The sequence below is a fragment of the Alexandromys fortis genome, unplaced genomic scaffold (assembly GCF_014885135.2).
Source record: "Alexandromys fortis isolate MF-2015 unplaced genomic scaffold, M_Fortis_MF-2015_v1.1 scaffold_2_1_26212458, whole genome shotgun sequence".
NCBI classification, from domain to species: Eukaryota; Metazoa; Chordata; class Mammalia; order Rodentia; family Cricetidae; genus Alexandromys; species Alexandromys fortis.
In genome coordinates, this window is record NW_026067930.1 from 17843961 (window position 1) to 17857419 (window position 13459).

At 42.8% G+C, this 13459-nt stretch overlaps 1 protein-coding gene across 1 annotated transcript in view; it reads left to right on the forward strand.

The window, feature by feature from the left end:
- The window catches only part of Sntb1 (syntrophin beta 1), a 208197-nt gene that overhangs the window by 88999 nt on the left and 105739 nt on the right, over positions 1–13459 (forward strand). The window contains exon 2 of the mRNA XM_050144972.1: positions 13170–13386. Coding sequence (XP_050000929.1) covers positions 13170–13386 — 217 coding nt within the window. The remainder of the gene's footprint in view (positions 1–13169; positions 13387–13459) is intronic.

The following is a 13459-nucleotide window of genomic DNA, read 5'->3' on the forward strand; positions in this document are numbered from 1 at the left end:
GCCCCACCGTGCCTGTTCCTTCTCTAGGAATTTGCATGCCCAAGCAGAAGTTTCCATCATGATGTTGTCAGCAGTATTGTTTTCTTAGATAGTAATGTGTTTGATCTCTGTGATGTCTGTTTTCTGCCTTATAATACAAATTTTTTTTTCTCCACGTTTTAGTCTATTTCGTATCACAGAGAGATTTCTGCCCTCCTTTTGTAACCTTTAGGGCCTTCCTGTGTGATATGTCGACAACGTGGATAATTCACATTCTAATGCAAATGGTATAGCATATGTTTATTACCTTATTATGACACATTTATCCATATTTTTATATGCAAAACAGTAGCCCGTTACTCATTGAACCCATGCCCCCATGGTACTTGAACTATTTGTGCAGTGACCTTAATAAAAGGGACTTACAAAGTAGATTATGAGATGTGGCATCAAATTCCAGGTCTGATACTCACGAGGCATTGAAACTTCAGAAGCCCAGTTTGTCTTTATCCTGTTAAGTGGAATATGCACCGATTGGTTGTTACGGGTTATATCTGTTTATTAGTGCTCACTGTCGTTTGTGTTCTTTGAGCAAAAGAAGTCTATCTTACCGTGTCTGATCAGTGCCATAAACCTTCTGGAGATTTAGAGTTTCATGGTCTCTCTCCCTCTCTCTCCCTCCTTCTCTCTCTCTCTCTCTCTCTCTCTCTCTCTCTCTCTCTCTCTCTCTCTCTTTCTCTCTCTCTCTCTCTCTCTTTCATCACCAAGTCCCAGAAAGCTACTTAGGTCTTTCCTGTGCCATCCCAATCTAATTCGTAGAAATGAGTCTCCTGGGAGAGAATTAGGCAAGACCAGGCTGAGTTTGACCTTTAGAAAAAAACAAAACCCAGTGCCAATGGCCAGTGAGGTCAGCTCTGGAGAATCCCACGAGGCCTCGGCTCTGTGACTGTGCTGATGTGTTGAGGTAGTTTGAGGAGGAAGTGCAAACTCGTTTGGGGAGTTGTTAGAGTCTCACTTCCTGGGACATGGAAGTCTCAAATGGTCTGGTCAGATCCTGAAAGGTCTTGTGCTCATGTCGGATGGGGGTGATCATGTCCATGAGATGAAATCGTGGGCATTGAAGAATAGCATCTTTCACAATAATGTCTGGTTTCATGAGCCCTCATGTGTGCTACCCTCTCCGGGCACTTGGCTGTCAGCGGTCCCTAGGACCCCCTTGAGTGCACAGCATGCCTAGACGAGGATGAATAGAACCCTTTTTGACATGACCTGTATTTCTCTTTGTTATGATGCTTTCTGTGCTTACTGGTGCATTCCTGCCATGTACTTTTTTACTGAAAGCTCACAACAACAATTATGCTAATACCATAATACTAATATTTAAATTTGAGCGTCAAGTATGTTTTAGGTGCTGTTTCATATTCAACCCTGAGAGTAATCCTGTGAGATAATCCAGGTGCTGCTGTGGCCCTGTGGGGAAACTGAGGTACAGAGAGTGTCAGCCCATCATCAAAGAGGCCCCTCACTTTGGAGGAAGATTTGAGATTTAAGCCCAAATCTTTTGACCCAAGACTTATATACGGAATGACTACATTGTAATGCCTACCTTAAGGAACACATTGTTTCCCTCATTTTATGAATGAGGATTCTAAGACTCGATACATTGTTTCCCTCATTTTATAGATGGGGATTCTAAGACTGGATTTACCAAGGCGCCCAGCTGTTACACAGCTAATTCCATGAAAGTGAAGAAACGCACAGCCTGACTCTATGTTCGATGCACTGCAAACTGACCTCTCTATCGGAGGCTTTGGGTTAGTAGCTTGATTAACTACATTCCACAAGGAATCACAGCATAGCATGTGACAGCCTAAAGGATTTGAGAAATAATCAACTCTTCTACAAAGCAGGAGTCTTTGCAACATGGCCGGGAGATATGACAACCAGTTTCAGCTTAAATGTCACTAGCAATGGGGCTGTCACCACCTCGGCGTATCCCTTCTCTATTAAGCCCAGATCTGACCTCTGTCATCTCTGTTCCCTCATCAAGACTCTATTTCCTCTACAAAACAAAAAATAAAGTAATTTTAACCCAGCCCACAGATATCTCTGTCTCCTAAACCTTTTCTGTTTAACTGAGATAACTCCTTATAGTGGTGAATGACACATGCCTTCTTAGTTTATTTCATTTCCTAATAGCCCAGTGAGACAGATAATAAGTAACAGAAGGGAGCGCTCAAGTGAGTTTCTCGGGACCACGTAGGGTTCAAAAAGAAGAGTTAGCAATTGAACTCCAGCGTCATACCCCCAACACTCATGGTCTTCACTATTGTGCCTTTACCCCTATTATTTAATACACAGCATCCTTGTTTGTGGCTATTCAACAGCCTGGCTATCCTTTTGTCCTCATGTATCCCTTGTTTAGTCTTATGGCTTCATGTATGGGATACAGGATGCTGAGGGACCAAAGCTGCATTGGCTCAACCTTCTTTGCCTGGCCTTGGGAAGCCACATTGGTATATTTATTGATAAGTTACTGAGCCTGGGACATTGTTGACAGAAGAGATCATTGTATCAAGCATGATTTCTAAAACCTTTTGTGACTAGAAAAACAGAGTTGTGTGGGAAGTAGCATCCAATGTATGTGTTTGAGGAAGTGAGTCTTTAGGAGTGGGAATCTTGGAGGGAGACTGCCCCAGTTCATCCTCCTGGACCCCAGTCAATCCTGCCAACAATATGCAAGGAACCTCCATACTTTTCCTTGCTTGTCTGACAGAATGGTGGGCTTTGTTTCACAGAACTGCCCTTAATGGCTGATACACTTCCCATGTTTAGACCAGGACCCAAAACATGATAAGCAGTGAATTACTGCTGGTTACTGTGTTGTAGTAAGAGTCGGTAAATGACAGCCTGTGGGTCAAATCCAGACTATTGTTTGTGGCTACACCAATGCCCATAACCTCTCGGTGGTACTGTGGCACAACACTGTTGTGTCAGAGGCTCTGTGGCCATACAGTCAAAAAAAAATTCCTTTCTGGCTCTTTGCAGAAAAGTCCTGCTGCTGCTCTTCTGTGTGACACAATTCTTCAGTCTCTGACCTTTGCTTTTACTCTTGGGTCTTGCACCCTTCAAGGAGTGATTGATAATCTCTGTCCTCTGCTACTTTGCCTGCAGAAAAGATCAGGTGTATTCTTCCTTCTACAGAATAAATCTGTGAGAAAAAAAAATGTGTCTTGGAGATACAACTTGCTATCCATTTACTGAGTAATTCCATGCTGTGTACCCAGACTTTTGTGACCATTGCTATGGCATAGACGTAAAGAGACAGCTCACTGAGTTAAACTCTGGTGATTACTTACCATGTCCTATACATAATTCTAAGTCCTTGGATGTGCTAGAAAACCATATAATAGCTCTCTGGGGGGTAAGCATTATTTTTACTCTTAGCGTTGCAGAAGGATAGAAGCATGGCAATATTAGGGAAAGTTCCCCAAGCTCCTGTAGTTGGGAGACAGCAGAGCTGGGATGCGAAACTATATAGTCTGGATCCAGAGTCTAATGATGTGTTTAGACTATAGCCACACAACGTTTAGGACATCTGTAACACAGTTGGGCCATCAGTTGCAATGAGCCATCACTCTGAGACTCACCATCCAGAAGCTGTGAGTCTGGAGGGTGCCCCTCTGCATGGTGGGATTGGAAAGAAGATTTGTCTGGAGGAGTCCGACCACTTCACCAAAGGAAGTCTAACCTAAACTAAGGCTTAGTAGAAACAGAGAATTTTCCCCAAATAGGAAATGGCCTATGCAAAGAGCAGAGACCGACAAGTGTTTGACACATTCAGAGTATTGGGCAGGTCTTTACCGTGTGCATGTGAACTATGGAGACCACATGGGGCAGGACAAGGATGGGAAACAAGTAAGAGCCAGAAGGTGAGCAACTCTGTATAATCTAGAAAGACCGGCAAAACCCTCTAGTCATGTCTTATACTTTCAGAGTGACCCCTATGGTTCTTTGTTGTTTGATACCCTTCTCCACCTGACACACGGGTTCCACCAGGGCCAGCAGCCAGCCTACCTCATTCACTGTGATAACTCAAATACTCAATCTACCCTAAAGCGAGAGCCCAGTGATGACTAAGTCACCAATATGTTCTGGGTGACCGCAGAGCTACCCTGGAATAGGATACTTTCTTTGTGCCCCTGGTTTACTCTGGGCAACAATCTTGTTTTATTGAAGAATAAAGGCAGGTTGTTTTTTTAAAAAAAATGATGTCTGGGCTAGGAATATATCTCAGTGGCAAGGCAGTCAAACCAGGGGAGCAGTGACTTGAGCCAATGACCTCAGCATAAGCTCAGCTTGTGATGTGTCAGGGGCCTGTGGGGGCTCCCAGAGTCAGAAGATGCATTGCATGGGACTTAGCCCTGAAACTAGAAGTTGGTACATAATGGAGCAGGAATATTTGTGGATGATATAAATAATGAGGTGAAGTTATACTAATGTATTCTTTCTGTCTTCCCACTCATGTGTGCGTGTGTATGTGTGTGTGTGTGGTTTTGCAAACATGAGGATGCGTATATGTGTGGAGATCACATGTCAGCCTCTGCCATCATTCTGCAGGAACCAACCCTCTTGGTTTTGAAATCAGAGGTTCTTATTGGGACCTAGAACTCACTGATTTCGCTAGACTGGCTGGACAGTAAGTCCTAAGGATGCTTCTGTCTCCACATCGCAAGCCCTGAGTGTCTAAGCATGCATTACCACTCCTGGTATAAGGCTTGAATGCTGTGGACCAAAACTCAGGTCCATGTTTATGCAGCATGCTCTTTCCAGACCATGCCATCTCCCCAGCTCCCCGACGTATTTTGTGTGTGTGTGTGTATTTTCAGAGGAGACAGCGTCTCAAGGCATCACACAATGTTTAAAAGGTAGAGACCTCATTTTCTCCCTTGGCAGGTGAGGAAAATGAGATCGGGGAGGTGAAGTGACTTGCTCGGGGCTGGGAAGCTAGTTAGTGCCAGATCTGGAACTATAATCCAGGTCCCTGACTCCCAGGGCCAATTCTCTTTCCTCTATGCTCTCAGCCTACTGAGAAATTAGCTGCAGTCGGAGAGAAAGTCAGATCGCCTCTTTCATCACTCCTAGGTCTTCTTGGAAATATAAATGACTTCCTCTTGCGTCTTATGTAAGGTGACCTACAAAGGCGCCGTGAAGGGAATGTCTGAAATGGCACCTTATCAGCATAATCCACACCCAACAGCCTGGGTTCAGCTTGACTGATTCACAGAGGGTCTGAATCCTTGAGTTTCTCAGTATCAGCTGATCTCCTTCTCCCATCAATCACGTTAGAAAGTTCCCGTTTTTGAGCTCACACTCCCTGGGGCCGTGGAATATTTCTTTGCCTCCCAGTAACCTGTATCTCGTTTGTTGGTGTTGTTCTGAAAAAGAAAACTTGAACATATCAAACACACTTTCCTGGCTCCTTAGAAACAAGCCTGGTAGGAGGGTTGATTAGACAGTGCCTGAAGCATTTCCTCCTGCCTGGCTGGGTCTGCCTTTGCTTTGCAATGTCATCTGGCCCTCCAACAAAGATTTCATTGTGACAACTTAGGGCCCTAACAAACTCGGGCTTTCCCGAATGTGCTTTTGAGAATCTCCCTACTGCTTGTCCTTCAGATGAAAAACTACCACCATATTGAGAGAAACTTGGTGCGGCACGGAAGACGGCTTCTCACAGCCCGCCTCCCGCTTCTTTCTTTTTCTTGCAACTCGAGATTGGAATCTTAATTGCTCAACCACAGATTTTAATTCATGATGCCCAGAAAGGCCGTGGTTTATTAATTAGTTCTGATTATTAGGTGCCCCGAACTGGGCCTGACTGCTCCTTGATTGGTTTCAACAGCTCTTTGCCTGAAATTAGTGGCTGTAAGCACATGGAGGTATAATTACGCAAGACACTAGCTGTTCAGTTCTTCTGTGTTAAACCCTCTATTATGAATATATATTTTGGTGTCTTCAAAGGTGCTTATTGAAATGCAACAGTTTAATAGGTCAGGCTTACAAAATCAAACTCTCTTATGTTACAGGAAACAGCCTGTTAATTGGATGTTTTCTCCCGGGACAGGAAAACATTGACTTACACACACACACACACACACACACACACACACACACACACACACACGTCAGTTTCTAAAGAAATGTGAGAAATAGTATAGTTTATGCTTAACAGTAAGGGCTTGAGACACACTATTAAATTTACCAAGTCCTTGTGCCAACTTCTACCACTGGAAGCTACAGAATGTGACTTAACTCCTCCCTCTAGTGCTGTGTCATTGGTAAAACAGGGTTGACTATATGCTTGTACCACTGGGATTGTAGCATCCCTGTCCGTAGAAGTTAGTGACCATGAAATACCTAGCAGAGACATCACAGTCTTTGTAGCTCAGGCTAAGCCTTCTACGTATACAATGTAAACTCAGAAAGAATCACAATGTATCCATGTGGTAAATCCCAAGAGTTAGGAGGGAGCTAGAACCTGGCCTTCCTTTTCTTCTGCTTCCACAGTAATGGCCTCCCTCCACAGCGATTCTTAGAGCTACTCAGAATAAGGAATTTCTTTCCCATCTCAACGTAGTCATGTGACCAAGCTTTGGCCAGTGAGTTGTAAACGAAAATGGCTCGTCAGTGTCGGGAAAGTGGAATTAAAGGAAGGAGGGCTGGTGTGTCGGTTGTTTCTGTTAACACAGTTGGAATCACCTGAGAAAGGAATGAGCACTGTCTGGAATAGGTGGCCTGGAGGCCTGCCGCGAAGGGGCTTTCCTAGTTCTGCACACCAAGGTGAGAAGAGCCTCCAGGAAAGATGGGTGTCATGGGTTAGGCCCGACGCTGAAGAAAAGGAGAGACCCAGTTGCACTTTGGCTTATATTCTCTTCTCTTCCTGTGGGTATCATGTGACCAGCTGGTTCATGGCCCCACTGCCTTAACTCACCTGCAACCCTGAGCTGAAGAATTTTTGTAAGTAGAGTTGCCAGGCCAGGCCTTCACACGAACAGAAAACAAAACGGAGACGTGTGGTACTCTTCTAAGTTTTACCTTTGTCTTCGTGGGGTTTGGGTCATGATAGGCAGAACTCAGCCATTTGGGGTTATCAGGTGCTCAAGTAAGAATGTGCTGGGGAAGATAGCAGAAGCCAGAGTTTCTGGACCTTCGGGAAGCAGAGTAGCCCTACTAGGGCTCTTATTTCCTTCTGAACTTGCTAAATTAATATCACATGTCTTTATTCAATGCACTCATTTGGGGCACCTGCCCCAGACAACCTCAGACGTAGGTAACACTTTCCTTTCCCTATATGACACTGCCTTCACTTGGTTGTGTATCACGGTCTAGAATACTAGCCACGAGGAACCAGGGAAAGCTCGCCCATACTCTTGGTCCTCCTCAGGGACACTACTTTATCTCCCCACAAAAGAATCTGTATTATTCTTACTCTCTGCAGGGGGTCCTGAGCCTCAGGTCTCAATCAGGGATTGAAGAGGACTCAAATGCTTAGCCACCTTGTAGAAATTCTGTCGAGTCTTTAAGCTAAGCTAACGGGGCCTTGTGATGACTCTTACTTCCTCTGGTGAGAAATCAGGGAGGGCCTGCTGGAGAAATCCAGGGACCATTCCTTTTCCTTTGTTTTACAAAAGAACAACTTTCTTTGGTTTTCCTGCCTATCAAACAGAAGCCAAATCCAAGGACTGGGCACGTAGCTTGGTAGAGACCATTTGCCTGCCTGTGATGTAAGAGACCCTGGGTTAGAATCCTAGCAAATCCTAGCACAAAGGAAAATAATGAAATGTCATTCTTTTAAAATCAGGACTTCTAAACAAAGACTGTGTGTGTGTGTGCACGCGCTCGCTTGAGCCTGTCCACAGGCTTACTATTTAAACCATATTTAATCTTAATATTTAAACCATATTTGCTGTCATTTTTGGAAGTTGGTTCTATGTTGTTTGTAATTTATTTTTTAAATATTTTTTTTAAATTATGATTATGCACATGTCTTTGTGTAGGTGTAAGGGTACATGAGTCCACATAGCTATGGAGGACTGGGGCATCCAGCCACCCTGGAGCTGGAGCTCTGGACGGTTGTGAGAAACCAAGCACGGGGATTAGGAGTGGAACTTAGGTCCCCTGTAAGAACAGTGTGACACTCCCAGTCTCTGAGCCCGTTCCTCTGGGCAGTTTCTCCTAATTCATTATTCACTAATCCTTCCTTCTGACATATCTTTCTAATGAAGCTTTAATTTGAGGATTACTTGCTAATTTTGCTACTGTGGTTCTTATTATATTACTAGATATGTGGTTTGTTTTTTTAACTGGTTGGTTAGGTCACTTCTTTTAAATAGTCTCTGGAAGATTCTCTCAAATTTTTGTTTCTTTCAACTGCCCTTTTACGGTGTTTGAATACATATGGCTGCTGCTACACCAGTTGCTTTTCTTCATGGTACCTTGTTTTTTAGTAGGCAATGTTTTCTTTAATTTTTTATGCCAGCTCATTGCCTTTGGAAATGGTTCTCAGCAGTCTTGCAGCCTAGGATGAAATTGTTTTCTTCTGTAAAGAATAATAATTTGGTTCTCTGGGACTGCTAGATATCAGTATACTATGGCACCTCCTTAAACCAGGCTTGAAGTTTAACACAAGCTTTCACGTCTCCTAGGTCTCCCAAGTCACCTGCTTCCTCTCTGCTAGACTTGACTATCTTTTAATCAGGGGTGACTTCTCAACACTCACAGGCTGCACAATCCTTTGTCCATAAAAATAAACTGATACATGTAGGTGAATGAACAAAATTTTAGTTGGTCGCATTACTGTATCCTCTCTCTATCTTCATTCTGTTGGCTTGTTAAGAGCATCGTTCTACATTAGATAGTATCCCTCACAGGGTCAACTTTTAAGGCATTGCTATGCCATTTCATCTGTGTAAATTACTCAAATCCCACGTCACAAAGGAAGTGGGTACTTGGCAAATAATTGGTTCTCAGCTAAGACTTTTGTATGCTTCTCGGTTCTGTTCACAAGTGGACCAAACCACATATTTCTAGAAGTCTTCATGTTTAAGCGGGACATTTAGAATATTGCTTGGGTTACCACTGGCAATAATGCTTTGTGGCCCTGGAACTCCTATGTCTAACATCTTTTCCCTTAGGGTATCCCAGTCCACTTTCCAGGATTTCACTCTACAACTGGCCAGTGATTGTGCTTTTATATTGCTCACTGGAAACCATCATTGCCACTATCTAAACTAAAATCCAAACTTATCAACTTGTATGCATCTTCCACCTATGTGGCATAGCCAGGTTTCATGGACGGGCATCTCTGAACAAGGTCACTAAGGCTCTGTCACTTACCAGCCGTGTGAGGCCTTACGTGACAAACTGCTGATCATCGACGACAAGATGGATATAAAGACACTGACTGCAAGGATAACCTATGTGTTTGACAGAATTAGAACAGCGCTACAAAGCTTTTTTTTTTTTTGAAAAGAATAACAATATACTTTTATATTTATTGCCCGTGGGTACATGGACTCAGTGAATGAAGGATAGTAACTCAGATGTTTCTTCTATAGACCCTGGTTTTTCTACCAAATTATAAAGTGAGTCCTTAAATAGTAGTTGTAAAGCTGAACTATGGGACAAACATAAACAACCTGGTTCAATACTTGGCCCATGATTAAGAGAATTACAACTGTGTTTCTCATCCCTCTTGCAAGCTGAGACCAAATTTTTCTTTCCTATGGAACTAGAGTCAGGGTTGCAAATCACAGCGCATCGTGTAAAAGGACTCTCATTATCCTTCTGTTTCTTGAAGTGCTCACTACATTTTAAGGCTAAGTTCAAACACCACTTCCTCACTCAGCATCCTTAAGTCTCAGGCTGAAACACTCCTTCTCAGCTCCAGCCAGACAGATGAGAATGCGTTCTGAGAAAAATCTTCCTCTCATCTCAGTTAGTGCCTGAATTTCTATACAACAATGAGTATTTTTTTATATACACAAGCCAAACACTTTTTACTGTCTGCAGGAACAGGAAGGCTGCCATATTTTATTTCCTAAATTAGCATTCAGGGTATTAGATATCATTGTGACATTTTTGCATCAAGACTGTTTCGGTAGCTTCTTCTTCTCCCTCATCTCCCCATCTTTTTATGATCCCTGGTCCTCCCATGTAAGGCTTCCATCTCCTTTCCTCTTTAATATTTTATTTCCCTAGTCACTCCCACCCTCCATCAGCACATTTTTTTCCTTTTCTTCATCACTTTTCTGGTTTTTTGACTTTATCCACATTTATACACGCACACAATTATAGAAGATTAAAAATACAATATATTTTTTTTATTTTTCGAGACAGGGTTTCTCCGTAGCTTTTAGGTTCCTGTCCTGGAATTAGCTCTTGTAGACCAGGCTGGCCTCGAACTCACAGAGATCCGCCTGCCTCTGCCTCCCGAGTGCTGGGATTAAAGGCGTGCGCCACCATCGCCCGGCAAAATACAATATTTTTAAAGAGTCTCATTCCTTTCAACTTTGTGTAGCTAAAGTCAGTCTCCATGAGGTTTTTAAATTTGTTCTGAGCCACGTCTGTGCTCCTCCTTAAGTAGAATGCTCAGTAATAAAGCATTCCTTAAAATGCATGTTTGTGAGTGATCTCACTCCTCCTGGAACTGGGATCTTTGCTGGTGGGGTGGAAGAGAGGATCATGGGTCTCTGGATTCCTACTAAGTCGTGGCTTCTTGCCTACAGGTTCTTTCTAAGTTCTTCTTTCCTATTATAAACCTTAGGTAACTCTACTCCATGTCGTGGCCTCTGTACTTCCTCAGTAAGATTTCCTAGAAGCAGATATCCCGTGTGAGGTCAGCAAATCTGCTGCTTCCCAGGCTCTGCAGCCTCTCTTATGCCCAGAGCTGGTCTGTGGAGCAGGGGAACAGTGATATGCTGCAGCCAATTCACAGGCGAGGATCCAGATAGGGTACGATAAGAATCTCCTAGAGTCATCTTCATGGTATAGCCCTTGAGCATGGAAATGACATGCTTTTCTCTTATGTAGTCTCCTTAAACCTCCCTTAGCACAGAAGCAATAGCTCGTGGACTGACTTGTTCAAGTTCCGATGAAGCAATCCCCAAATCTTCATTCGTTTGAATCCATTGTCGGTAGTAGTAACAGATACTTGTATTGGCCTTAGCTATAATCTCTCTTCACTATGTAATAGAGAACCAGAGTATGGGGCTAACAGAGAAGGAGATGGAGAACTCCATATTGCATGTTCCTGAAAACTTGGTTGCCCTGCTAACCCAAAAGATGTCTAAGAAACAATGCTTAAATTTAGGACAGACAAATTACTGTGAAATGTCAAGGCAAACAAGAGAAAGAGAGGAACTGCTGTGTGCTCTATTCAGTCTTATTACTCTTTTTTAATCTTACAAAAGCAATATATAAATATGGTTAAACCAAAAAGAATGCACAAATAGATAGCAAAAGTCTATTTTCATCATGTTGGCTTTTCATTCCATCCCCTGAAACAAACCTCTATCAATAGTTTCTGGAGTTCATATCAAAATATAATTGCAGTTATATATAAACATGCATATGTTTTAGTATATACTATATATAAATATATTTAAAATCACAAATTGATATATTTATGTGATTTTATACACAAAGATGTTGTAGTATATAGAGTCCTGTCTACTTTGTGTTTCCACTAATCATAGATCTTGTAAATCTTTTTCCATCAACATGCTTATATCTACCATATTTATAACCTATAGAAATTACAATGTATTTAACCTGTTATTTTTCAAGACTGAGAGCTTGAAAAATAATGACTCTGCTACTTCAGATTTTGCCACTAGAATATAGACATTTATACTCATGTCTTTGTGTACGTGATTTTAGTACCATTATGTTGAAAAGTGAACCTTGCTTCTGAGCATAGCAAGAGTATCCCAGGCAGGGGTGTGGCTACTGGATTCCTGACACCTGCATTGAATTGTATGTCTTTCAGCCAAGGCCACACCCCACATCATCAGTCTTTCATCCAGGATATGACTTATAATCTGAAAAGACAGACTTCGTTACAACTTTTAAAAAGCCACATGCAATTTCCAGCTGAAGAACACTGTAATAGCAAGTTCTAAGATTGACGTTGATACATAATTTAAATAATAGGATAATTATGTTGAAAGGAACAGAAAACCTAAATCTTGTTCAGAATTTAAGAGACTTGGTGCTAACAGCATGTTTAATTTGAGTTTCTTTCAGAGACAGAAATTCTTCAGAAATGTAACTTGCTATTCTTTTTATCTTGAAAATTCCATATATGAACGCAGTGTATTGACTTCATTCACACCCTCCCTCTCCCATGTCCAACTTGCCTGTGTTCTTTTAACTACCTCCTCCCAAATTCTAGACTTATTATTGTCTCATATACACACATACACCCCCCCACACACACACAAACACACACATTCAAAACGTACTGAGTCCTATTAGTGTTGCTTTATGTACATGTGTTCAGAGCTGGCCCCTAAGATTGGGAAACCTATTGGGGGCTATCCCTAGAGAGAGCTGATTCTCTCTCCTTCAGAAGTCATTATTGTCCCTTGATCCTAGCAGTAAGACCTTGTGGAATTTTGCCCATCCGTGTTGGTGTTTCAGTTGGTGTAGTCTTGAGAAGACATTGGCATTGTGGAGAGTTCATGGGTGCTGTTTCCCACGCACAGTTAACACTAGCTGGCAGTTGCCCTGGTCCTGTGGCTTTTACAGTAACTTCATTCCTTCTTTGCTGTCGCATGAGCCTCAGGTTAGGGGTTCTGTTGCAGATGGCCCGACCGGGAATGGGCACCCACTTAGTCTCTGCATTTTGACAAGTTGTAGATCTCTGTAGTGGCCTTTCATAGTAAGAAGAGGGAAGCATCCTTGATGAAAGATGAAAACCGCACTGCTTAATAGGTACAAAGATAAGCATGTTACCTTCTTCCTGCCGGGTTTACAGTACCAGTCATGTGTTCCTTCCTGGTGAGTGGGCCTAAAGTCCAATTAGACAGTTGATGATTATCCCACAACACATATGTTACTTATATGTTGTACGTGTGCTGTGCCAACCCCACTATTCCTAAAAGTGCCTCTTGTGCTTTCGTTTACAGTGAAGTACATGAGAGAAGCCACGCCTTATGTGAAGAAAGGATCCCCTGTCTCTGAGATTGGATGGGAAACGCCGCCACCTGAGTCCCCTAGATTAGGGGGCAGCTCCGCAGACCCTCTGTCATCTCAGTCCTTCTCCTTCCATAGGGACCGGAAAAGCATCCCCCTCAAGATGTGTTATGTCACCCGAAGCATGACCTTGGCTGACCCTGAAAACAGGTAATGGGGCAAACTTCCGTGACCTCCTGAGGTGATGAGAGAATTTGCCATGTTGTGCTCGTGTCTGGAAAGA